Source organism: Molossus molossus, unplaced genomic scaffold (assembly GCF_014108415.1).
Source record: "Molossus molossus isolate mMolMol1 unplaced genomic scaffold, mMolMol1.p scaffold_m16_p_21, whole genome shotgun sequence".
NCBI lineage: Eukaryota > Metazoa > Chordata > Mammalia > Chiroptera > Molossidae > Molossus > Molossus molossus.
In genome coordinates, this window is record NW_023425357.1 from 8,256,812 (window position 1) to 8,284,516 (window position 27,705).

The 27,705-nt window shown below is 44.1% G+C and overlaps 1 protein-coding gene across 6 annotated transcripts in view; it reads right to left on the reverse strand.

The window, feature by feature from the left end:
- The window catches only part of SAE1 (SUMO1 activating enzyme subunit 1), an 81,893-nt gene extending 54,973 nt beyond the window's left edge, over positions 1–26,920 (reverse strand). For all 6 annotated transcript variants that reach the window (XM_036275232.1, XM_036275233.1, XM_036275234.1 and 3 more), the window contains exons 1-4: positions 26,711–26,920; positions 9,508–9,619; positions 2,248–2,421; positions 13–155 (exon numbers count right to left, since the gene is read on the reverse strand). In XM_036275232.1, coding sequence (XP_036131125.1) covers positions 13–155; positions 2,248–2,421; positions 9,508–9,619; positions 26,711–26,808 — 527 coding nt within the window. In that variant the 5' untranslated portion in view covers positions 26,809–26,920. The remainder of the gene's footprint in view (positions 1–12; positions 156–2,247; positions 2,422–9,507; positions 9,620–26,710) is intronic.
- Between the last annotated feature and the right edge of the window lie 785 nt (positions 26,921–27,705).

The following is a 27,705-nucleotide window of genomic DNA, read 5'->3' on the forward strand; positions in this document are numbered from 1 at the left end:
CCCAACACTTACTCTACAAATTCATGCTCTCCAAGATTGGCAAATGTGTATCCGTGGTAGCCAAAAACATCTCCTGTAAAGAATTTGATGCTATTTTTGTGACAGATGTGGTCAACTTTAACTATGACATCCCTGGAACAGCAAGTCAGACATACCTGCAGAAGGAAAGAAATTGGCTGGGTGAGTTCTGCAAACTCTGAATCACTGCCCTGATGTCTAAATAAATCTTAATGAACAGCCTTACTGGGCATGTCTAAAGCCTGTTTCAAACTGGTACAACAGGTTTCTTGGATCCTATGGTTAGAAGACAAAAGAAAAGTTGCAGGTTTCAGTGTGTAGAAAATGTAAATTATGAGTTGGTCACTTTTTTAAACCCAAAAGAAATGTGTTTAGCTACAAAGTAAAAGCCACTCAATGAATTTGTTTCCCCTCATCCGTGAACATATCTAAACCCCATTTCATGATTTTCATGAAAAGAAAAAGACACTAATAACTTAGTGTAAGTTATTTCTAAATGGTTAAGTATATTAAAATCTGAATAAGCTACAGTGAGGAGGAAAACCAGTTTTTAAAATTGACCCCTAGGTCACATTTAAATACAAGGGTATTTTCCCTCCATCTTTTGATTGATGTGTTAAGATAAAAAAGATAAGCAAGTCCTGTTGAGATTATTTTTCCACAGTTTTCCATGTGAAACTTTATCTGAATTTAAGGACAAAAGAAAAGGTTACAGACCAAGTGACCTTCCATTCAGACTTAGACAATGAACCGGTGATTCACTCAGAGGGATTATCAATGCTGCTCTGAGGCCTCTAGGTTCTCTTCCAATAAGTTAAGATATTGGAAATGGCTAAATTTTACTGCATAAAACACCGTCTTTTCGGGAGAAGCTTTGTGAGCAGGGCCAAGAAGATAACTTCTAACGTGTACATATTTCATCTGCACATAACTAGTTGGAGAAGAAATCACAAAAGGACATTTTCATTTGATAGAACCTCTCTGCTCTTGTCTGGAAGGCTGAATACTGAAATAATACTCACGGAGAAATAAGTGCCTCTGGTGTCATTCAGAGGACACAGCTTCCCAAGGAAAAATCAAACAGAAAAGGTGAGACAACCAGTCGGACATGCGGTCAACTGACCAAATGAAAGCCTGCAGTCACAAGTGACTGAAACCCACTCAGGACCAGTCAAACATGGCCTCTGAGGCAGTCACGCGCAGCCCGTGTACATGTGTTTGTTACACAAGCAACTGGCCCACACTTCAGTTCTAACAAAGCTTCTCTCTAACTGCTAGAAGGTCAAGGGACACCTTTAAAAAATCAAATGTGGTTACTATGGATAAAGGAATGAGGAGAAGACTTTCATCTACATGGAAAATGTTCCAATATCTGGAGTTACAAAATAGAATAAATTAAAAAGAAAAAAGGACAAAATGCACAGACGATCCATCACTTCAAGCCCGTATTTGAACAGATGCGCATATGAAATACAACAGTGTGAAAAACAAACTACCCAACCCAAATTCCTCCCTCTAGTGTAATGGGCCTTTCATTTAAAAAACAAGTAGATCACCTGTGAGTATTTCCCAGTTATCCAAGCTTCTTCCAGGGTACAAGGAACCATGTCTGAAAGGTCACAGGCACTGAAACAGAATTTAACTTATCCTTTCACCTCTGCACAGATTTGGCAGTGAAACCAAATGAGGCTGGATATGCCTCATTTGGCTTATGACTATAGTGATTCTGTCTAGTTATCCATGGCAACATGGTCAAAGTGGCTGTGTGAAAGAGACAGCCCAAGATCAGGTGTGCTCTTTTTAAAGACAAAACACAAGCTGTAGTTTGATATTTCTAACAAAAAAAATGACTCTGCTACAGAAATTAATCACCAACTTGTTTTCAGGAGAAAACATTTGCAATAAAATGTATCAAAGCTATGTGCAAAGATTCTGGAAGGAAGACAAAACACCAAGGATGAAACCTGGTCTAGGAGAACATATGCCCAAAGAAGAAACCAACAGACAACAACTCACATCTATAGCAGACCCAACATACTGAATCTATCTACCAACACATTCAATTTACTAGGGCAGTATACTAAACCTAAAGAACAGCACAGTTTATAAACTTACTTGGGAAAAAACTCAGAATTTGAGATTCTAATGCTGTAGTGTACCTAGAACACACACAATTAGTGCTTTAATTTGCTTGATTTCCCCAGATGGTACACTCTCTATGAAACTTACAGCGTCGAATTGAGTGAAAAACGACTCAGGTTTCTTTTCTATATTCTCAGTGTCCACCTTCACATCCACCATGGGGTTGAGATTCTGGGCTCGCTCCAAAGAGGCTTCAGCCCTGTTTCGGCCAACAGACCCAGTACGGATCAGGAACTGAGCTCCAGGATCTTCTGGAGATACCTAGGAAGAATTTTTTTTTAATACCTGAATTTGAGGGAAAACATATCTCAAAGACAATGGGCCTTTCCATTTTAAAGTATAATTAAAATATCTAACATCTAATTGCATTACTGTTCCTGCAGGAATCTGCCTAACGCAGACTCCTACACTCTTTCCTTCTGAGGCTTTAAAATAGATGTTTAACTTTTACTAGGCATTGATGGTTAAAGAGCACCCCCTTGTGTTTATAAAGAAAATTCACTCTAGACGGAAAAGTCTGTGCTTGCTTCTAAAGTTTGTAACTGCTAACAAAATGATTTAATTATTGGTGGTAAGAATTTACCAAATACCTACCATGTATCCAACTCTGAGCATTCAGAAACATAAGTAGTTTAAAGGATAAAGTCCCTGCCTACAGTGGTTTAAAATCAGACCAGTGCAAAAATCAGACACAATTAAGGATGCTTGAAATGAACTCTTAAATTCAATTAAAACTCAGAGGAAAGATGAGTGGGGGCTGAAGTAGAGAGATGATTTCACTCATAAGGCTGGATATACTGCAGAGAGCCTCAAAGACAGATAACATAATCACTTGACAGTCCCCAGTAGGATTCCAGACTCCATATTGTTCACAAAGCATTTCAAATTTAACTGTTAATCCCCAGGTGTAAACTCGCCGCCTGCAATTCACCAGCACTGGGTTACCAGTAGTAATCTCCCCTCTTCTCTTCTTGCCAAGTGCCCACAGCACTAACGTACTTCCTTTCCTCCAAAAAGTGAGCTGGTCCTTTCCCCATTCAAGGCCAACCCTCTAACAGGATCCTTGACCCATCTCATCCTGCTTCTTCAGGGATCTCATTATATTCTGAGAAGTTATATACCATAGTGGTTAAGGATAAGGTTCTGAAGTAATTCAGGCAGAATTCAAATCTTTGATTCAAATTCAACTCAACCTCTTACTGTGTGACCTTGAGCAAGTATGAGGGAATCACATGTAAAATGCAGATGTTAATAAAAACAAAACATTTACTAATTACTCCATCAATGCTAATTATTACTATCCATGCTCTCTCTGCTCCCTTGGCCTCTCAGACTCTGGTTTTCCTCCTCTCTCACTAGACACAGTCCAGCCTCTATATGAGTCCTCGTGCATGTGACTGTCCCCAAAATTCCATCTCAGAATCACTCATCTCTTCACTCTGTATGCCACCATAAACCAACTCAATGCCTTTTAGTTTCTACCAGAATTTTCTGGTATTTCTCAAATTGCTGGTATTGGTACAGATTTGTTCCTGATCTGAGCCTTGTATTAAACTAACTGCTCAGCAGAGACTTTTTCCTGGAGATACCATAGGCCCTTCATATATGACTCCTGTATTTATTGTCTCTGCTGATGAGCCCACCAACTGTCCATCCAGTCACCCGAAACAGAAACCTGGTGGTCACATCCTTGATATTTCCTCGATAGCCAGTCACCTGCTAAGGTGGCTAGGAGCATGGGCTCTGCCAGGAGTCAGACTATGTCACTGTTTCCCACTAACTACTGTGACCTTCAGTGGACCAGTATTTCAATTCCCTTTCCTCAGTTTTCTTACCTATAAAATAGGGGTGATAATCCCTGTATCTCAGAGTTGTTGTGAGGATTAAATGAGATACTACAGCCACAGTGTAGAAGTGTCCAGCACCTTCAGTAAATGTCCGCTGCTATAAGATATTCCTTCTTTTCCTTCTGAACCCATATACACTCCTGTCAATTCTACCACCTGTTTTTCTCAACTGTATGCTTCCTGCCCTGTCACCAGTACCATCACTCATATGCTTTTCATCTCTCACCAAAACTCTAAAACAGCCTTTTAAGTGGTCTTCTACCTTGTATTTTGTGTCAACCATAGTTGATACAATAATTAGTGACCTACCCAAAGTCCAAAGCTGACAAAGTCACTCCTCCCCACATTGGAAAGTCTTTGATGAATCCTTACCACCCAAGGGTTTAAATAAAAGCTTACAGCAGGGCTTGACAGCAGGCTCTTCATGAATTGGACTTCACATGCAACCTGCTCCCACTTCCTACCACTTTGGGCTTCACACTCTAAACATTCCAAACTGCTAGCTATATTCTTGTGCCACTGCTAATGTCCCCTGCCTGAAATACAGTCCCTCAACTTGATAAATCTCTCCTTTTTCTTTAATACTCAGCTCAGATCAGAATGCCAGGAAGACTTTTATGTCCCCCTTCCACAACCTGAGTCAGGGAGCCCACCGTGGTTTCTAAAAAAATCTTGAGAATGGGAACCAAATGTTGCACATCTTTGTATGGCCAATACCTAGAATACTTCAGGATAGCAGAAGGTGCTCTTGGATGCTTACTGATGTAAACAATGAAAAACTCTAAGGGGCTGAAAATAACATTCTCATTTTATAGATGAGCAAAATGAGTCTCTGAAAGGTTAAGTCCTTTGCCCAGCTTGAGGAGGAACAATGTGAGCCCAAATCTGCATGATTTCAAAGCTTTTGAACTATGCAGCACTATCTTCCTGGGATGTTCCTAGCCAGTGCAGGGAAAGCACAAGCAAACTGCAAAGGGCAGAAAAACCACAGAATGTTCATGAACTATCAAATTTATGAGATGGGGGTCAGGCAGGGTAAGTTGACTGGAACCAGGTTACACGAAGCCAGAGGGTCTCAACCTTCCCTGTCAGGCTCACCTGGAGAACTTTTTAAAAAAATCCGCCCCCAGCCCTGCCTGGTTTGGCTCAGCGGTTAGAGCATCAGCCTGTGGTCGAGAGAGACCCAGGTTCGGTTCCCACTAAGGGCACATACCTCGGTTGCAGTTTGTCCCCGGCCCTGGTTGGGTCAGGCGGGAGGCAGCCACTCGATGTTTCCCTTTCAAGTCAATGTTTCTCTCTCTCTTTCTCTCTCTCCCTCCCACTCTATCTGAACAAAAAAATGAAAAAAAAAAATAATGTCCTAGGATGAGGATAAAAAAATAAAAAGCAGCCCTGGCCATTTTTGCTCAGTAGTTAGAGCGTCGGCCAGCGGTCCAGAGAGAGCTGGGTTCGGTTCCCACTAAGGGCACGTACCTCGGTTGCAGTGTGTCCCCGGCCCTGGTTGGTTGTGCGGGTGGCAGCCACTCGATGTGTCCCTTTCACGTGGGTGTTTCTCTCTCTCTCCCTCCCACTGTATTTGAACAAAAAATGGAAAAATGTCCTCGGGTGAGGATAAAAAAAATAATAAAATAAAAAATAAAAATCCACCCCCGAGGATATATTTTTTTCCACTGAAATTTTTTTTTTTTTTTTGAGAGAGAGTGGAAGGGAAGGATGGTGTGTGGGAGGAGAGACAGAGAGACAGAGAGAGACATAGATGTGAGAGAGACACATCAATTGGTTGCCTCCCACACATGCCCCGAACAGGGCCAGGGATCAAACCTGCAATCCAAGTATGTGCCCTTGACTCAGAATCAAACCCACAACCCTTTGGTGCGAGGGCCGACGCTCTATCCACTGAGCAACATTGGCCAAGGCTGGACTACTTTTATTTTTATTTTTTCCTCACCCAAGGACATTTTTTCATTTTTTGTTCAGATAGAGAGAGGAAGAGAGAGAGTGAGAGAAACATCGATGTGAAAGGGACACATCGAGTGGCTGCCACCTGCATAACTCAACCAGGGCCAGGGACAAACTGCAACAGAGATACGTGCCCTTAGGGGGAACTGAACCCAGGTCTCTTTGGACCGTAGACCTACGCCCTAACCGCTGAGCAAAACCAGCCAGGGCCAACTTTTATTTTTAAATAAGTCTCCAAATATTCTAAAGCACAGACTGAGAATCGCAGTATGAAGCCTTGAAAACCAGCCAGGTGACTTAGGCCTTGTAGTGGAAGGCAGCAGAAAGCACTATAAGTCCTCCAAGTGAAGAGGTAAAGGATGACAATCAGCCTGTTCACTCCAACACTGGGTGGCACTCATCATTGGACTGAGGTGACAGAACCACATCACATGCCCTTCGGTGTTACATTGTTATTCCTCATTCTCAGATTCCTCCAACCAGATGAGGAAGTCACCATCCCCGTGTGGTTTCATGTTTTCCACACCAAGGGTCTCCAAGTTTGGGACCATCCTTCCTTGAGTCTCTACTCTTACTCTCTCTACATTACAAATTCTTCCTCGAGATGGGGTGTTCCTACCTCTAGGGGGCACTGTGGTTGAGGAGATGTCAAAGTTTCAGGTACTCAGACTGTTAAATAACCTGGCAGCTAGTTGCAGGAATTTTTCTTAGAAGCTTTAAAATGTAAGTAAAAAATCAATATATAATTGTGGTATTAAGTGAGCCAACCCGCATTTCTTTTCATCAATTTTATAGAATAATAATTGCAGCCCTGGCCAGTTTAGCTCAGTGGTTGGAGCGTCGGCCTGCAGACCAAAGGAGTCTTGGGTTTGATTCTGCTCAAGGGCATGTACCTCAGTTGTGGTTCGGTCCTTGGCCCTGGTTGGGGTCGAACAAGAGGCAACCAATAGATGTGTCTCTCTCACATCGATGTTTCTCTCTCTGTTCCCGCCTTTCCACTTTATCTAAAAATCAATGAGAGCCCTGGCCAGTTTGGTTCAGCAGTTGGAGTGTCCACCTGCGGACCAGAGAGTCCCGGGTTCAGTTTCCACTAGGGGCATGTACCAAAAAAAACCCCAATAATAAATAAATAAATAAATATCAATGAAAAAAACAAAACAGAAAAAACAACATGATTCTTGGAATTTGCTTTAAAATAGTGTCCAAACTGCCAGGCCAGTGTGGCTCAGTGGTTGAGCGTCGACCCGCACACCAAGAGGTCGTCGGTTCAATTCCTGGTCAGGGCACATGCCCAGGTTGTGGGCCAGGTCCCCAGTGTGGGGCATGCAGGAGGTGGCCAATCAATGTTCTCTCTCATGAATGTTACTATCTCTCTCTCCCTCTCCCTTCTTCTCTCTCTAAAAATCAATAAAGAAAAAAAAAATGAATAAATAAAACAAAATACTGTCCAAAAAGGAGAGCGTAAAAAAAAAAATTTATTTTCTAAATCCACAAAATACTGCTATCTATAGAAGCCAGGTAGATGGGGTGTAAAATATTATTCTCTCCACATTTATACATATTTAAAAATTTCTATTAAAAAATACTAAAATGGCCTCACCAGTGTGGCTCAGTAGATTGAACATCGTCCCATGGACTGGGAGGTCCCAGTTCAACTCCCAGTCAGGGCACATGCCTGGGTTTCGGGCTTGATCCCCAGTGTGGGGTGTGCAGGAGGTAGCCAATCGATGTTTCTCTCTCACATGGATGTTTCTATCTCTCCCTCCCTCCCTCCCTCTCTAAAAAAAATTCAATAAAAACATATTTAAAAAAACAACAACTAAAATGTCATTGAGGCATAAGAATGTAGAGAAAAAAGCAGTTATTTTCACCTTGGTTTTGAAAAGATAGGTCAGAGGAAAGCTACACTGGAGTTAATGCGCTATTATTATATTATTAATCATTATATCATATAATAACTAATTATTCGACATTTTGCTTGTTGTGTGCAGACACTATGCTAAGCAGTCCAAGTACATCCTCTCTGGTTCAGTGTTTTCCAAAGTAATGTCTGTGAAACATTTCCATCCAGATCTCCTAGGATAACTTTTATTTATTTTTTTAATTTTAAAAACTGACTTGATACCTTTTTTTATTAATCCTCACCCAAGGATCTTTTTTCTATTTATCTTCAAATAGAGTAGGAGGGAAGGAGAAGGTGAGAGAGAAACATCGACATGAGAGGGACACATCGACTGGTTGCCTACTGCATGACATCCACCAGGGCTGGAGACAAACCGCCACTGAGGTACATGCCCTTGACCAGAATCGAACCCACAACTCATTGGTCCACAGGCCAACAAAGCTAACTGCTAAGCCAAACTGGCCAGGGAGAGTTGATACCTTTTTTAAAAAGTATTTTTATTGATTTTTAGTGAGGAAAAAGAAGAGGAAGAAAGATAGAGAAACACTGATCTGAGAAACAACAATCAGCTGCCTTCTGCACACCTCCTAACAGGGATGGAGCCTGCAATCTGGGCATGTGTCCTGATGGGAAATCAAACCAGCAACCCTTTAATGCATGGGACGACGTCCAACCACCTGAGCTACACTGGCCAGGGCAAGTTGAGACACCTTTTAAATGTGTCTATTCCTGAGCCTCACCTCAGACTTTTTTCTAAAGTAGAATCATTGGAAGGTAAAGGCTATACCAAGGCAATTCTGCATTTTTAGTTATTTAGGTGATTTAGAGGAACAAACTGGAAAGCTACTCCTCTACTCCTCAGGATCACCCTCCAAGGGAGACGGTAACTCCACTTACAGATAAGCAAGCTCGACAAGGAGACAGAAGCCCTGGACGGTTTGGCTCAGCAGTTAGAGCGTCAGCCTGCAGATTATTGAGTTGTGGGTTCGATTCGAGTCAAGGGCACGTACCTCGGGTGCAGTTCGTCCCCAGCCCTGGTATGGTCGTGCCCTGGTATGGTTGTGCGGGAGGCAACCAGTCAATCACTGTTTCTCTGTCTCTCTGTCTCCCTCCCTCCTACTCTGTCTGATGATATATGGAAAAATATCCTCAGGGAGGAATAAAAAACAAACAAACAGCCCTGGCCAGTTTGGCTCAGCGGTTAGAGCGTCGGCCTGCGGTCCGGAGAGACCCGGGTTCGGTTCCCACTAAGGGCACGTACTTCGGTTGCAGTTTGTCCCCGGCCCTGGTTGGTCGTGCGGGTGGCAGCCACTCGATGTGTCCCTTCACATCGATGTTTCTCTCTCTCTCTCCTTCCTCTCTCTCCCTCCCACTCTATCTGTACAAAAAATGGAAAATATCCTCGGGTGAGGATAAAAACAAACAAACAAACAAAAAACAAGGAGATAGGAGTCTCCATGATTGTCCACCTAGGATGTGGTGGTGCTGAACTCAAACAGTGCTAGCTCTATCAGTTCCATTAACGCCAGCCTTCCTTTCACAACCCTGAAGGGGCAAGGAGGAACTCCCAAATCTCCAAGAGTTTATATCTAAGAGGGAGACTACTCTGGACAGTGATGAGGTGGCTGCACATCTCACCTGTTCGTGATCCAGCATGGTCAGGCCTTTCACTCCTGCCAGGATGAGATTCTTGGCAATTTCAGCCCCAAGCCCTTTCATGCCGACAAGAAGCACCCGGGACGCCCGCAACCTGTAAGGCAGATATTGTTAACTGGATGACAGAGAACAACGGAAATACACGGAATCATTGAAGAACAAAACAACAGGGCAATAATCTTAATGTTTATTAACTGTACTACAGTAGCACAGCCTCAAAACTAGGAAAGAGATGCTCCAATCCACCTTGCAGAGCACAATTCATTCAAAAAATATTTGTTCAGCACCTATGCCAGGCACCTCTCTGAAGTGTGGAAATAAATCAAACATAAGTCCTACCCTTCAAGCCTTCCAGAACTTATATTTCATGAAGAAAGCAGGTAAGTGAAAGAGTATACAAGGTGGAGCAAAAGCAGGTTTACAGTTATTTGTATAGAAAATACGATAATTAATAATAATATAAGAATAAACTGTTTCATGTACTCACAACTATAAACCAACTTTTGCCCCACCCTGTATAGTATGTCAAAAAGTGAAAATCAAGCATGACATGGATCAAGACTGATGGAGGATACTATTTTAGTCAAACTTATCAAAAAGGCCTTTCTGCCTTGGCCAGTTTGGCTCAGCAGTTGAGCGCCGGCCTGCAGACCAGAGAGTCCCGGGTTCAGTTCCCACTAGGGGCATGTACCACCAAAAAAAAGGCCTTTCTGAAGAGATGCTGAGCACAAATCAAAACAAAATAAAGGATGAATATATAGATACATGGAAGAAGAGCATTCCAGGCAGATAAAATAGCAAGTGCAAAAGCCCTGAGACACAAGTGCTTGGAATGTTTCAGGGAAAGGAAGAACAGCGAGCAAAGGGAAGACTGGTAGGAAATGAGGATGTAGACAGAACCAGGGGCTACATCATGAAGGCTCTCACAGGCATAAAGATTCTGGATTTTATTCTAAGCCTGATGAAAAGCCGTGGGGGGAGAGGAGTATGGAGGAGAAGAGTGTTACAGTTAAGGCGAGGGGATGGACTAGTATGAGAGCAGAAGAGCCGGGAAGGGGTACTATTTAGGCTATAACACACAAGCAAAAACGTGGCAGCATGAAAGAGGATATAACGAGGAAATATTTGGATCATTCTAACTATAACATGACAGAAGATGAGGCTAACAGAAGATACTCAGAGGTTGGGCAATCCCAAGAAGTCTTTTTTTTTTTTTTTATCCTCACCCGAGGACATTTTTCGATATTTTGTTCAGATACAGTGAGTGTGAGAGAGAGAGAGAGAGAAACATCGACATGAAAGCGACACATCGAGTGGTTGCCACCCACACGACCCAACCAGGGCTGGGGACAAACTGCAACCAAGGTATGTGCCCTTAGCAGGAACCGAACCCGGGTCTCTCCGGACCGCAGGCCGATGCTCTAACCGCTGAGCCAAACCGGCCAGGGCCCCAAGAAGTCTTGACTTAACTTTGAGGTCAGTGGAGGCAGTATATAGGTCCACAGTGTGTTATTTGAAATCCTTTGGAGGGGAGTAAGACATACAAAATTCCCATATATAGTGACAAAATAAGGGCACAAGTTCTTTTCCGAGAGAGAGAGAGAGAGAGAGAGAGAGAGAGAGAGAGAAAGAGAGAAAGAAACCCCTTGAAGCAGAAGTGTTTCAAAATCAGACTTTCTCAGATTTGAAAAAGAAATAAAGAGTATGGTGTCGCCCTGGCCAGTTTGGCTCAGCGGTTAGAGCGTCAGCCTGCGGTCTGGAGAGACCCGGGTTCGGTTCCCACTAAGGGCACGTACTTTGGTTGCAATTTGTCCCCGGCCCTGGTTGGTCGTGCGGATGGCAGCCACTCGATATGTCCCTTCACGTCGATGTTTCTCTCTCTCTCTCCCTTCCTCTCTCTCCCTCCTACTCTATCTGTACAAAAAATGGAAAAATATCCTCAGGTGAGTATTAAAAAAAAAAAAGAGTATGGTGTCATCCGGCTGGTGTGGCTCAGTGGCTGAATGTCAATCCATACACCAAGAGGACGCCAGTTCAATTCCCAATCAGGGCACATGCCAGGGTTGTGGACTCAATCTCCAGCAGGGGGCATGAAGGAGGCAGCCAATTGATGTTGATGCTTCTCTCTCATCAATGTTTCTACCTCTCCCTCTTCCTTTCTCTCTCTGAAATCAATAAAAACATTTTTTTTAAAAACTGTTAAAAAAAAAAAGAGTATGGTGTCATATAGGTACTAGACTCATGAGATGATCACTTTGTAAGGTATACAAATGTGTACTCACTGTTATACTCCTGAGACTAACATAATCTTACAATCTTGTATGTCAACTGTAACTGAAAAATAAGTTTAAAATACAAAATAAAAAAATAAAGTTGCGCCCTGGCCGGTTTGGAGCAGGAACTTGGCCCACGGGCCAGAGAGACCTGGGTTCGGTTCCCGCTAAGGGCACGTAACTCGGTTGCGGTTTGTACCCACCCTGGTTGGGGTCGTGTGGGTGGCAACCAGTCAATGTGTCTCTCCCCCTCCCTCTCTCTCCCAATCTATCCGAAGATAAATGCAAAAATGTCCTTGGGTGAGGATTAAAGAAAAAGAGAATGGTGGCTGAGTCCTGGCTGCTGTGGCTCAGTTAGCTGGAGTGTCATCCTGCACATCAAGAGGTGGTGGGTTTCTTTCCCAGTCAAAGCACATACCCTGGTTGTGAGTGATCCCTGGTCAGGACACATTTGAGAGGCACCTGATCAATGTTTCTCACATCAATGTCTTTCTTTTCTTGTCTTCTTTTTTTTTCTTTTCTTTCTCTTTCTCCCTCCCTCCCTCTTTCTAAGCTTAAAAAATATTAAGAAAGAAAGAACGGTGACTGAGTCCTTTGTTGATTCTTTTTAAAATTTTTTCTTTATTGATTTTAGAGAGAGGAAGGGAGAGGGAGAGAGAGATAGAAACATCAATGAGAGAGAACATCAATTGGCTGCCTCTTACACACCCTCCACTGGGGATTGGGCCCACAACCTGGGCATGTGCCCTGACCAGTATTCAAACTGGCGATCTCTTGGTGCATGGATCAATGCTCAACCACTGAGCCACACTGGCTGGGCCCTGTGCTGATTCTTCTTTTTTTGTGTGTGTGGTACATGCCCCTAGCGGGAACCGAACCCTGGACTCTCTGGCCTGCAGGCTGATGCTCAGCCGCTGAGCCAAACTGGCCAGGGCTGATTCTTAAGTTAGCAGATTTTAGATTTCCTTTGCTGATACAATCAAAGGATAAAATGGGGAAAGAGGAAGAATATTAACAATATCTCCCTCAAAGGCATATGTCTAGATCTCAGCTTCTCCATTACTACTTTTATCCTATGGGCCCTTCCACTGCCAACAACAGGCTAGCAGACAGGAGTATTTCAAGTGACAAGTCCACTTCACTAAAATAGGAGAAAGTTGAGAAGAGGCTTACAAGGTAAATAACAGATGCTAGCAATGAGCAGGTCCCTTATCAGAGAGGTACAGCATCACACTAAAGGGTGGGAGAAGGAAGGAAAACTATGCAGCTTTCCAGAAGAGCTCTAATCCCTCAAGAATCAGCAATTATAATAAGCAATGTTTCCTACAAGAATATAGTGCACATACCAAACCTCTCACATCAGAAAGATTGAGCACCCTTGCATTTAGCTGTACCTTCCAAGTCTCTGTTATCACTGTGAATCTACGAGCCCTCTCTGGACCTGGCTCTGACACTGCCGCACCTGGAACTCCAGGTTCTAAGTTCTCTTTGTCTGAGTGACTGGGTTTTCTGTTGTCTGGCTGCTCCAGTACCTCAAAGATACAGCTAGAATGGCCCACCTCTCTTCTAGGAATCTGTATCTTCAATTACCAATAGCCTTCTAATCTCCAAGCCCACAAATTTCTCAGGCTCTGTTCTACTTGATGTTCATTCCTTCAGCAACATGCCCATCATGCATGCCCACCACGTGTGAAGACTTGGGTCTGAATTCTTGCTCTGCCACTTCCTACCTGGGTGATCTAGACAATCTCTCTAAACTTCAGTTTATCCACCTGTGAAATGGGAATACCAATTCTGACTTAATGGTTTTTAATCTCCTCAACAACCCGGTAAAAGCCATCTAGCATAATCCCTGGCATATAACAGATGCTCAGTATATGACACTTGAATTTACTGAACTTCTCCCCAATCCCCATTGCCTTAATTATAAATGGCTCAGTAAGAAGTTCAGTCTGATTTTCACAAAAAACTGACAAACAAAAATCGAAAACTGCCATTTCAAGCCATCCAGTATTGACTCCCTCCTACTTCCCCAGCCACTACTCCACTACCAGATACTCTACTCAAGACCAAACATGCTGACAGTTTCCCACCTGCAGACTTTAAATCACAACACCCCACATACCTGAAATGCACCTGCTCTTCCTCCCTATGGTTGTCAAGCCTTTCCCCAGACTTCAAACCCCAATTTGAATGCCATTTCCTCAGGAAGGCTTTTCTTATCATGACAGACTCAAGCGAGTACTCTTTCTTCTGAATTCAGAGTAAATGGCACATATAAATGCCTCTTGTAAGTAACATAGCCACATGGCCTCTCCATGATCCCTACATCCTATGAAGCGCTCTAAACCCTGACTGCTTGTGAGGTTTTTTTCTTCTTTTTTTTTCTTACCCTGGCCGGTTTGGCTCAGCGGTTAGAGCATCGGCCCACGGACCAGAGTCCTGGGTTTGTTCCCGCTAAGGGCACGTACCTTGGTTGCAGTTTGTCCCCAGCGCCCGGTTGGGGTTGTGTGGATGGCATCCAGTTAATATGTCTCTCTAACATTGATGTTTCTCTCTGTGTCCCTCCTGCTCTATCTGAAGATGAATGCAAAAATGTCCTCGGGCCCTGGCCGGTTTGGCTCAGCAGTTAGAGCATCGCCTGCAGTCTGGAGAGACCTGGGAACCCCGCTAAGGGCACGTACCTCGGTTGCAGTTTGTCCCCAGCCCTGGTTGGTTGTGCGGGTGGCAGCCACTCAGTGTGTCCCTCTCACGTCGATGTTTCTCTCTCTCTCTCTGTTCCTCTCTCTCCCTCCCACTCTACCTGAACAAAAAAAAAAAGGAAAAATGTCCTCGGGTGAGGATGATTTAAAAAAAAAAAATGTCCTTGGGTGAGGATACACACACACAAAATTTTTTTTTTCTTTATCGATTTTGGAGAGAAAGGAAGTGAGAGGGAGAGACAGAAACATCAATGAGAGAGAACATAGACTGGCCGCCTCCCGCAAGCCCCCCACTGGGGATTTGGCCCACAACCTGGGCATGTACCATGACCGGGAATCGAACCAGTGACTTCCTGGTGCATGGGTCAATGCGCAACCACTGAGCCACGCCGGCTGGGCTGCTCGTGAGGTTTTTATTCAAGTGGCATCACCACTGACCATGTTTATGTTGTTAATCCTTAGTCATGCCAGGGGCCCTGAGACTACAGGGTACTTATGGCTCAATTACATGAAAAGCACTTAAAATAGTACCTGGCACAGAGTCAGCAGCACAGAATCAGCATTTAATGAATGTCAGCTATTACTATTCATACATTGACACGATTCTCCTTCTAGGAATCAATCCTAAAGAAATATTCAAATGAGCACAATAATCATGTACAAATCTTTTCACAGCAACATCGTCCATTCGCTTCCCTCCACCTCCACACAATGCCTGGTCAGAACCGCCATCATTTCTCGCCTACAAATTCAACAGCCTTCTACCTTCTCCCTGCTTCCACTGTCCCCATCTCAGGCAGAGAGATTTTTTTTTTCCTATTATGTTTTTATTGATTTTTTTAATAGAGAGAGAGAAACATCAATGTGAGAGAGATACATCAACTGACTGTCTCCTGCTCGCACCCTACTGGGGATCAAGCATGCAAAAAAGGCATGTGCCTTGACCAGGAAACAAACCAGGACCTCTCAGTCCATGGAATGACATTCAATCCACTGAGCCACACCAGCTGGGCAAGATCTTTTAAAATGTAAATCAGGCTCTGACCGGTTTGATTCAGCAATTAGAGCACTGGCCTGCAGACCAGAGAGACCCGGGTTCGGTTCCTGTTAAGAGCACATATCTCAGTTGCAGTTTGTCACCGACCCTGGTTGGGGTTGTGTGGGTGGCAACCAGTCGATGTGTCTCTCTCACATCGATGTTTCTCTCTCTCTCTTCCTCCCTCTCTCCCTCCCACTCTATCTGAAGATAAATGCAAAAATGTCCTCAGGTGAGGATTAAAAAAAAAAAAAAAAAGCAAAAAATAAATAAAATAAAATGTAAATCAGGTTATGCTCAAATCAGTTGTTCCTCATGCAGGTTCTTTACCCTGGACTCAAAAGCCCTGTGCACCACTACTATCTCATCTCATCCTACTGCCTCCCTTAATAACTTGCCTTCGGCCATGCTGGCCTTCCTTGATCCAAGAAAACACAATTGCTCCCACCATGGACTTTGGCATCAGTTGTTCTCTCTGCTTCTTCTCCAAACTTTTCGCACAACCCATCCTTTAGGTCTGGGCTCAACTGTCACCTCCTTAGATTGATTAGTCCACACTGGCCACCTAATCCAAAACATGTCCATACCCTCTTCTATCTGGAATTATGCTAACTGCTTATGTTCACTGCCTGTTCCTCCATTAAAATGTAAACTCCAGCTCTGGTCAGTTTGGCTCAGTGGCTAGAGCATCGGCCCACGGACCAAAGAGTAACGGGTTCAATTCCGGTCAAGGGCACATACCTCGGCTGGGTTCGGTCCCCAGCCCTGGTCAGGGTCGTGCAGGAGGCAACCAGTTGATGTATCTCTCTCAGATCAATATTTCTCTCACTCTCCCTCCCACTCTATCTGAAGATAAATGGAAAAATATCCTTAAGTGGGAACTAAAAAAAAACAACTAAACTCCAGCCTAGAAGACAGAGTGATAATTATAAAATGTAAACTCCAGAAACCACTAGATCCCTAGCAGCTATGACTATGCTTGGTACTTATATTACTCAAATCGCTGCTGAATTAATAGATACACCAAAAGACACCCAAGATTCCATCAGCAAAATACATAAATCTGTATGTGATAAGGTTAATAGCTAATACTTACTGAACACTCACTACCTGCCAAGCAATGTTCCAAACACTTTACTTGTACAGTCATTTAATCCCCATGACAATCTTATCGGCTGATACCTTGTTATCCCTATTTTACAGGTGAGAAAACAGGCACAAAGAGGTTAACTAGCTTAACCAAGGTCACACAGCTAGAAGTGGCTAATATAATCAGCTTGCAGATAAGGGCAACAATAAGGTAGAGCTGGTAAGATGGCGGCATAACACACACACTGGAACACTAGGCAGCCACTAAAAAGAGTAAGACAGACCTGCCCTGGCCAGTTTGGCTCAGCAGTAAGTGTCAGCCCACAGACCAGAGAGTCTCAGATTCGATTCCTGTCAAGGGCATGTACCTCAGTTGTAGTTCGGTCCTGGCCCTGGTCAGGGTTGTGTGGGAGGCAACCAGTTGATGTGTCTCTCTCACATTGATGTTTCTTTCCCCCTTCCCCATTCTATCTGAAGATAAATGAAAAAATATCCTTAGGTGAGGATTTAAAAAAAAGGAAGACAGCCCTGGCTAGTGTTCTCAGTGGTTAGAGCATGGTCTTGTGCACACAAGGGTCATGGGTCCGCTCCTCAGGTGGGGCACATACAGGAGGCAACCAACTGATACTTCTCTCTCTAGAAACAATGGGTGTGTGTGTGTGTGTGTGTGTGTGTGTGTGTATCCCTTCAGATGAGGATTTAAAAAGAGTAAGAGCGGCCCTGGCCGGTTTGGCTCAGCGGTTAGAGGGTAGGTCTGCGGTCCAAACAGACCTGGGTTCAGTTCCCCCTAAGGGCACATATCTCGGTTGCAGTTTGTCCCTGGTCCTGGTTGGGTCGTGCAGGTGGCAGCCACTCGATGTGTCCCTTTCACGTCGATGTTTCTCTCTCTCCCTCCCACTCTATCTGAAAAAAAAACAAAAACGAAAAAATGTCCTCGAGTGAGGATAAAAAAAAAAGAGTAAGAGCTGGCCAGTATGGCTCAGTTGGTTGAGTGTCGTCCCATTCACCAAAAGGCTGCTGGTTCAATTCTGGGTCAGGGCACATGTCCAGGTTGTGGGCTCAATCCCCTGTAGGGAGGTATGTAGGAGGCAGCCAGTTGTTGTGTCTCCCTCATAGATGTTTCTCTCTCTCTCTGCCTTGCCCTTCCTCTCTATGATATATACATATATAGAATAAGATGATGGCAGTTAACACTTATTAAACAGTTACTGTATGCTGGGCACCATCCTAAGCAATTTATATGTAAGTAGGTACTATTGTTATTCTCATTTTACAGATAAGAAAGCCAGTGTGGTAGACAATATAATGCCCTAATCCCTGGGACCTGTGAATAAATTACCATACATGACAAAAAGAATTGCACTGATGTTATGATTACATTAGGGATTTTGAGACGGTAAGATGATACTGGATTAATAGAATAGGTCCAAGTAATCATAAGGGTCCTTATAAGACAGAGGCAGAAGAGGTCAGAGTTAGAGGTGATGTGATGACAAAAGCAGGGGCCATAGTCAGAGAACAAAGATTTGATGATGCTACGCTGCTGACTTTGAAGATAAAGGAAAGAGTCTGAAATCAGCTTCGGTGGTGGGCTAAAATCAAGGTGTGTGCAGGAAAGAGCCATGAGACAAAGAATGCAGGTAACTTCTAGATACTAGAAAAGTCAAGCAAACAGATTCTTCCCTAGAACTTCCACAGGGAGCACAGCCCTGCACACACCTTGATTTTAGCCCACCACTGAAACTGATTTCAGACTCTATAAGAACTATAAGAGAATTTGTGTTAAGCCATCAAATTTATGGCAACTGTTACAGCAGCAACAGAAAATACACCAAGGCATAGTTAAGAAACTTGCTGAGGATCACACAGCTGCCAAAAAGCAAAGCAGATATCAACTCAGGCAAGATGTGCTCTTAAAGTTATGCTGCCTCTCAATATCACAAATAAATGTAAAGTAACATTTTACAAAATGTTGTGTATATAGTCCACTGGTAACAACAGTGGCAGTAAATATCATCCACAGAGGGCTCACTAAGTACCAGGCACTGAGCTAGGTACATTACATATAGTACTCCACTGAAACCTTGACAGTGGTCCTTCAGCACTTTTCTCTCTTGGATAAAAGCATACATGCCCGAAACACTGCAAAAATTTTCTCTTCCAAAAAGTCCAAGGAGGCTCCACAGACCCCAGAGGGTAGGCTATCACGCTTCCATAGGAAAGGATCCATGTCTGCCTTGAGAAGGGAAAAAACTAAGGCTCAGAAAAGGTGTGTAAGCTCTCACAGCTAGCTAATGGGTGGCCAGAGTTGGGATCAGAATTCAGTTCTGACCATGATCTATGACTTTTTCCTCTCATTGTCTCCCCCCCATGCTGCCTGTGTACAGTAGGCTCTAAATAAATATATACTGACTTACTCTCCTTTCTTTGACTTCTGCTCCCACATGAATATCTTTTACATTTCTGGGAAGGAGCCAGAGCTTTTGAAAAAATATATATTTTTATTGAGAGGGGAAGGGAGAAAGAGAAAGAGATAGAGATAGAAACATCGATGTGAGAGAGAACCAACAATCAGCTGTCTCCTGCACACCCTATACTGGGGATTGAACCCACAACCTGGGCATGTGACCTCACTAGGAATCGAACTAGTGACCTCTTGGTGCATGGGTCAGTGGTCAACCACTGAGCCACACCGGATGGGTGGACCAGAGCTTTTATATATAATCTTTGAATTCATAATACACACTTCAAGTTAAGTCAAGTCAATGAATTCCACTCATAATTAAAAACTCTTAAGACTACCAAATTTACATTCAAACCGCCCTTATTGAGAGTCTAATGTGTGAGACTATTTCAAATAGGGTAAGCACAAAGCCCCAAGGCCACAAAGCACTTTAGCATATTTGAGCAACAGAAAGATTCAAGTAGCTTTAATGGAATATAGGCAAGGTCAGACAAGCCACAGCATTGAAGGCAATGTATTTTAAAAGCTCTGGATTTTATTCTGAGTGTACTAGAAAAATCACTGGAAAGCTTTAAGCAGGATCCCTAACTTAAATTCATTTGGCAGCTATGTGGAGAGTACATTATTAAAGAGTCGAGAGTAGAACAGGGGAGACCAGTGAAGAGAATGTTGAGGTGATCTGAGATGATGGGTGTGGCTTGGACTAAAAGATGAAAAAAGGTAGATGAGATAAAGTTTGAAGCAGAGCCAACAGGACTTCCCAATAGACTGGATGTGGGCATACAAGACAGCAAGGAACAAAGAACCAGGTTTCTGGTCTGTGAAACAGGAAATGGTGGGGCCATTAGCATTTGGCAGATTTGGTCCTTTTTCTCCTTCTAAAAAATATTCTCTTCTTTACTTAACAGTATGTTACTTTTTAGGAATCTATATTCCTGTTCTATACAACTGCCATTCATTATATGTACTTCAATGTCTTATCAGAATCCAAAATATAATGTAAGACTGCTCCCCACTGTGATCTGCTTAAGCAAATCTGCTCCTCCTATAGTCTTCCTCATCCTTCTGAATTCCCCTCTCAACCCACTGACTCCTGCTTTACATTTGCCTTATTTATCTAAGCTATTTCCTATGTAGTTTCCCTTCTTTTGTTGCTGATGATTTATACTTGTCAAATAATTGTAGCTATAATTTACTGAATGCTTTCTGTGCCTAGACACTACTCATGCATTATCTCATTTAGTTCTCCATTATCTTATAAAGTAGATTATATTATCTCCACTTGATAAATGAAAAAACTGAAGCAGAGTAGTTAAGAAATGTATCCCAAGGTTAAATAACTAAAACGTTCTCGAGCTGAGATTCAAACTCAACTGCTTACCACTATCAACCACTAGAATACATTGGTCCTTATATGAAACAACCAGTACACAGTACATGCTCTCAGTCACTTTAATGGCAAACACGTACCTATGGAACCAACTAAGGTTCTTTTGGAATAGCCAGCAGAGTAGGGTAATGACTGCCTGAAAACAGGGAAGGTTTTTATAGTCCCTTTTCTGTAAAATCAAAATTTCAGCGTTAAAAGAGTCCTTAAAGATTTAGTCACACTCACCCCTTTTTGCAGATGTGAAACTTGAGGAAGAAATTGTGACTCAGCCAAGAGCAAAGAGCTATTTAGCCGAGATGGGAATTTAACCCAGGTCTTTTGACTTCCTAGGTCTTTGCAATGAACAACCATTTTATTCACTCAACAAATATCTAAGTGTCTACAAACTTGCAAACACTGGAAATTTAGGAGAGACCAGTAAGAATTCACATCTTAATTATTGGGCATTTATAAACTGCTTGCTCTAATGGAGTTTATAATCTACTTCCCTCTTTCCAGTCACCCACCCTTCCTTTCTTAGATATGGGGATATATTACCATTGAGCAGGAGAATTAGACATGCCTTTGTTGTGAAAGGCAGTGCAAAACTACTGAAACACACATTCTGAGAACATACTCGGGCTACCAGCTACAACACTTGCCTTTATGTTAATTTGATGGAAAGAATGAGCCCCTATGGTGGAAAATGAGCTATCACGGAAATAGCAGTGAACCTGAAGTCAGTGACTATGATTCCAATCCTAATTCTATGTAGTTGGTGTGTGATGATGGGAAAGTTGGCTCCCTTCTTTAACTTCATTCATAATTGGGGTATGCACCACAGCAAGAGATGCAAACTCACATGCTTACTGGGGCCAGGCAATTATATCAACAAGTGAAGCTCAACTGTTGGAGGATGGCAAAGTAGAGAACCCATGATCTGTGTAAAAGAGGCAGCCTCACTAAGCTCCAGCCAATGTGGGGGTTTCTGACTTTTCTATTTTTCAAGACAGAAATCAGAAACTCTATGTGAAATCTCCAGATTTGGGGTGGGTACATTTCCCCCAACTTCTCATTATTGAAAATTTCAAACACTGAAAAGTAGAGAGAGTGAGTAGCAACATTTTGCCCTATTGGCTTTTACCCATATACATACACCATAGCATTTCATGCCTTTTAAAGTGCACCTCCAAAAAAGAACATTCTCCTTCATAATCATACTGTTATCACATCTAGAAAATTCCCAAATATCATCTAACAGAACTGAATAGTCTAATTTCCCCCATTATCTAAAAAATGCTTTATTCTAGAAATTTTTTTTTCAACCAGGATCCAGTCAAGACTCACACTTCGCATTTGGCTCCACCTCTTTACCCTTGATCTACAACAGTCCCTTCACTTGTTTATCCCATGACACTGACATCAGGAATAGAACCAGTGCAATTGTCTTGTAAAAGGTTCCACCTTTTAGCCCTGGCGGATTGGTGCAGTAGTTAGAGCCTTGGCTGGTGCGCTGAGGGGTCTCTGGTTCGATTCCCTGTCAAAGGCACGTAACTGAGTTGCAGATTCGATCCCTGGCCCTCATTGGGCACCTGTAGGAGGTAACCAATTGTGTCTCCCTCACATAGATGTTTCTCTTTCTTTTTCTCACTTCTTCCCATTCCTCTATCCCTTCCACTCTCTCTAAAAATCAATAGGAAAAATATCCTCGGGTGAGGATTAACAACAAAAAAAAGTTCCATCTTCTAGACATGTTATCATTTACCTTAATGGTGTCCTTAATTTGTTCCTCTGTTCCCTAAAAGCATGATTAAGGTCAAAGATAGATACTGAGCAGGAAAATTTCAAAGGTGATGCACTGTTCTTTCCCCACATCAGAAAGAACATTATTAATTTTTTTTTTAATCCTCACCCAAGGACACTGTTGCATTTATCTTCAAATAGAGCGGGAAGGAGAGAGGGGGAAGAGAAAGAGAAACATCCATGTAAGAGACACATCAAGTGGTTGCCGCCAACTGGGAAGGGGACAAACTGCAACCAAGGTACATGCCTGGGCGGGAACCAAGCCTGGACTCTCTGGTCCATAGGCCGACACTCTTAACTGCTGAGCCAAACTGGCCAGGGCCAACTATGTTTTTTTTACTGTTCTTTTGTTTGAATATTACCTTGGTCTTATGGGTTGTAAGCTATTAAATTTTTTTTCAAATAAAGTAACATTTTTATTTATTTTTAATTTTTTAATACGTTTTGATTTTTTTTTTAATCCTCACCCAAGGACATTTTTCCTTTTTTGTTGTTGTTCAGATAGAGTGGGAGGGGGGGAGAGAGAGAGAGAGAAACATCGACGTGAAAGGGACACATCGAGTGGATGCTACCCGCACAACCCAACCAGGGCTGGGGACAAACTGCCCTTAGTGCGAACCAAACCCGGGTCTCTCTAGACCGCAGGCCAACGCTCTAACCGCTGAGCCAAACCAGCCAGGGCTTTATTTTTTTTTAAGAGAGAGAAAGAAGGGAGAGATAGAAACATCTATTTGAGTCCGGCCGGTGTGGCTCAGTGGTTGAGCGTCAACCCATGCACCAAGAGGTTGCCAGTTCAATTCCCGGTCAGGACACATGCCCAGGTTGTGGGCCCGATGCATGCAGGAGGCGACCAGTCGATGTTCTCTCCCATCATTGTTTCTATCTCTCTCTTCCTCTCCCTTCCTCTCTCTCTAAAATCAATAAAAGAAAAAAAATTTAAAAAAAAAAAGAAACATCGATGTGAGGAAGTAACATTGATCAGCTGCCTTCTGCATGCCCCCTACTAGGGATCGAGCCCAAAACCCGGACATGTGCCCTGAATGGGAATTGAACTAGGACCTCTCAGTCCATAGGATGACGGTCAATCCATTGAGCCACACTGTCCAGGAACTATTACATATTTTTAAATGATGTTGACTTAGTGTTTCCAATGCTCAGATTTCCCAATTGTGGCCAAGTCTATGGATTTTTAAATGCTGACAACTAATTTCAAAAAATGTAAACACTCTGTGGGCTGAGTGATACAGCCCAGTTTTTAACTTCTAGACTATTAAGTTCTCTGAGAAGGCCCTTTTTGATAATAATACTCTCTCTCTCAGTTCTCAACATCACATTCAGAGGCAAAACTGGAGCCAGAATGCAGCCTACCGACCCCCACGCCATCTTCTATTTCACAAAGGTACCCCAGTCCCCAGAGTTTTCCTATCTCACCCGAAGTTCCCTGACATGCTCTGTGAAGCATCTTTCCTATCTGTACAAGGGAGAAAATCACTGCCCTTCCTACTCCAGAACCCTGCTGTGAGGCTCAGCTAAAATATGGACATGAGCCCTGGCCAGTTTGGCTCAGTGGTTGGAGTGTCGGCCTGTGGTCCAGAGAGGCTCAGGTTCGGTTCCCGCTAAGGGCACATACCTCGGTTGCAGTTTGTCCCCGGCCCTGGTTGAGTTGTGCGGGTGGCAGCCACTCAATGTGTCCCTTTCACGTTGATGTTTCTCTCTCGTCTTCTCTCTTCTTCCCGCTCTGTCTGAACAAAAAATGGAAAAACGTCCTCGGGTAAGGATTAAAAAAAAAGGGGACATGAGAGCCCGGCCAGTGTGGCTCAGTGGACTGAGCGTCTTCCCATGGACTGAGAGGTCCTTGTTCAATTCACAGTCAGGGCACATGCCTGGTTTGCAGACTCGATCCCCAGTAGGAGGTATGCAGGAGGCAGCCGATGTTTCTCTCTCTTTCCCTGCTTCCTCTCTCTAAAAAATCAATGAAAATATATTTAAAAAAAAGAAAAAAGAGCTCTGGCTGGTTTTTCTCAGTGGTTAGAGCGTTAGCCCCCGGACCAGAGAGACCCAGGTTCGGTTCCCCCTAAGGGCACATACCTCAGTTGCAGTTTGTCCCCGGCCCCGGTTGGGGTCGTGTGTGTGGCAACCAGTTGATGTGTCTTTCACGTCTGATGTTTCTCTATCTCTCTCTTCCCCTCTCTCTCCCTCCCGATCTATCTGAAGATAAATGCAAAAATGTCCTTGGGTGAGGGAAAAATAAAAAAAATGGACATGAGCCCTGGCCGGTTTGGCTCAGCGGTTAGAGCATCGGCCTGCGGTCCAGAGACCTGGGTTCGGTTCCCACTAAGGGCACATACTTTGGTTGCAGTTTGTCCCTGGCCCTGGTTGGGTTGTGTGGGTGGCAGCCGCTCGATGTATCCCTTTCACGTCAATGTTTCTCTTTCTCTTTCTTCCTCTCTCTCCCTCCTACTCTATCTGAACAAAAAGATTGGAAAATGTCCTCAGGTGAGGATAAAAAAACAAAAATGGACATGAAACCACATTAATAAAGCCTGTAAGCCCTGGCCGGTTTAGCTCAACAGTCAGAGCGTCAGCCTGCGGTCCAGAGGCCCAGATTCGGTTCCCACTAAGGGTGCGTACTTGGTTGCAGTTTGTCCCCGGCCCTGGTTGGTCATGCGGGTGGCAGTCACTCGATGTGCCCCTTTCATGGTGATGTTTCTCTTTTTCTTCCTCTCTCCCTCCCACTCTATATGAACAAAAAATGGAAAAATCTCCTCGAGTGAGGATTAAAAAAATAAAATAAAATAAAATAAAGCTTGTAAAATAGTCTACAAATATTTTCCAAATTATAGATAACCCCCTTCCCTCCTTCCTTCCCAGGACCCTCAGCCAATCCTTTTCAGGTTCTTCATGGAGTTCAGTACATCTTCACTCCCTCAGGATAACTCCAACCTCCCAAGAATTTTGAAGAATAGCCTTCAAAACAGCAATCCCTAAAATCAATCAACCCCATCTATGTCTTCAGGCCCAGTCTCAGTCATCCCTGAGTTCTGCCTCTCATAATCCATATTACTCTTTCAGCAAATCCTGTCCCCTCTACCCTCAAAATACATCCAGCACATATATTTGACCCCTCTTCTAGAGTTCCAAGCCCCATTACTTATGTCTCAAGTGGATTACTGTAGTCAACACTGCAGTAGTCTCCTAACTGGAACCCTTATTTCCACTTCTGCCCACTTTAGCCTATTGTCCACACAGCACGAGTGGTCCTTTGAAAACACAAATCAGAGCATTTACTCCTACTCAACACTCACTCACAGGTTTCCCAGCACATTTAGAATAAAAAATAAAAAAAGCTACTCCTCCACTCATTGGGTTCCAGCCATCCTGTTTAATTTGCCAAGCATGCACTGGCCTTCAGGATTTTACACTTGCTGTTCTTGTTCTCTACGGCAGCAAGGTCCTTCCAGGAAGATTTTTCTTTTTATACGGGTCTGGTGCCCAATGTTACCTCTTCAGAAGCCTTCCCTGGCCACCCTATCAAAATAATTCCACTTCACCACCCTTTATCCATCCTCTTATCCTACTTTATGTTTCTCCCTCACACCTGCCTTACTTAATGTTAAGATTATGTTTGTTGCCAGCACCAGAAGGTAGGTTCCATGTGGGCGAGGAGTTTGTTTAGTGCAGGGATATATGCTCTATGGCTGGAACAGCGACTGCGGAAGGCGCTCGATAAATATCGGATCAAATCAACCACCTCTTTCAAGGGCCGCATCTCCTCTGGTAACTGTTCCTCAATACCCAGGTATGCCCAACCTCGGGGTCCTGTCCTCTCCAGACACATCCCCATACCTAGACACGAGCCTCCTGCCCCCCACCCCCCCAGACTCTCAGAGCCTCTCAAGACTCCCACTAAAAATAACTTAACTTCAAACTCCTCAAAACCACTCATTCTTTCAGACCGGCCCACCCCTTAGAAGCCACAAGAATGTAAGGTGCATGTTCGTTCGCCAGTCTGCCCAGCGTCCAGCAGGGGACAGGTCTCCATTATGTACTAATGAATGAACTACGCCCCCCTTTCATCCTTTCCAGGCATCCCCACCCCCACCCCCGTCTCCAAGTCCCCACGCCAGACCTAAACTCCATCACCTTTTTCGGGCTTCCGGGTCCCCAAGTTTGAATCCTATTCGCTCAGGACTCCCCCAACCCCTCCCAGAAGCCTCCAATAACTCAGAACGGCCCTCTCACCCGCCTGGGGTGTCCTCGCTTCCCATCACCGTCCAGAAACATCCCAAATCAACGCTCCCCGTCCTCTCAGGCCGGATACCAGCCCGGGTACAGAATTCCCGCCTCCTCTCTTCAAAGTAGACCCTCCGGCTCCCTGAGGACCGCGAACGCCTCAGGCCGGACGCCCCCGGCAGACCCTCAGCCCCCACAAGGTGCACCAGCCCTGACCGTTTCTGGGCCTCCAATCCCCAGAGACGGATTTGCCGGTCATACTGCGCCGCCTCCTCCTCGCTGATGCCGCCGCCAGCCTCCTCCTTCTCCACCATGGCGCCGGCTCTCACTGCCTGGGCTCAGGTCCTGCTGTCGCCAACCGCCGCCGGCCGCGCGCCCTGGACGCGCCTGCGCCTGCGCCGGACACCGCGCCTGCGCAGTAGCTTCACCGCGGCTCGGCCGGCCCCTGCGGCCTGGGACCACGTGGACCCCACCAGCTCCCAAGGCGGGCTTGTAACTGCAGCCCATCCCCACCCAAAACATACCCGGGTCTATGTCCCCCACGAGGGAAGGAGGCTATTATGAGACTCTTCATTCAGCAAATATGTATGGAGTGCCTGCTGCAAACTCGGTAGTGGGGGTGTTGTGAAACAGAGTGGCGAATACCATAGACGAAGTCCTGCCCTCATGGAGCTTACCTTATGTTGAGGAGAGCGCAAAGAAAAATAAATATAAATCAGACCATGCTAAATGCTTTGGAGAAAAATAAAGCAAGGCATGGGACTATAGGGTGACAGGAATGTCCAGGGAAGGTCTCTCAGAGGAAACATTGAGCAAAGATCTGAAGAAACAAGAAACAAGCTATGTGAATACCGGGGAGATGGCCATTTCCGGGCAGGGGAACAGCAGGTGCAAAGGCCATGAAACTGAAGTGTCCTTGCTGGCTGAACTGTGGAAGAGGGCATGGTGGCTGGAGCAGAGTGAGAGGATGGCAAGAAGTAAGAAATTAGATCGTAGTTGAAGCAGGTGGGGGATCATACAGGGCCTTGTAGGCTGGTAATAGCTAATAGGTATTTTCCTTAGGCAAGGTGCCTTTTTATTATTCAATCAATAAATACTTATTGAGCACTTGTTCTGTGCTAGGGATAGCACAGTGAAAAAGAAAATAGCTGCCCTCTCATGGAGTTTAAATAAGCTTTTTATAAAAATGTCTTTATTGATTTTAGAAAGAG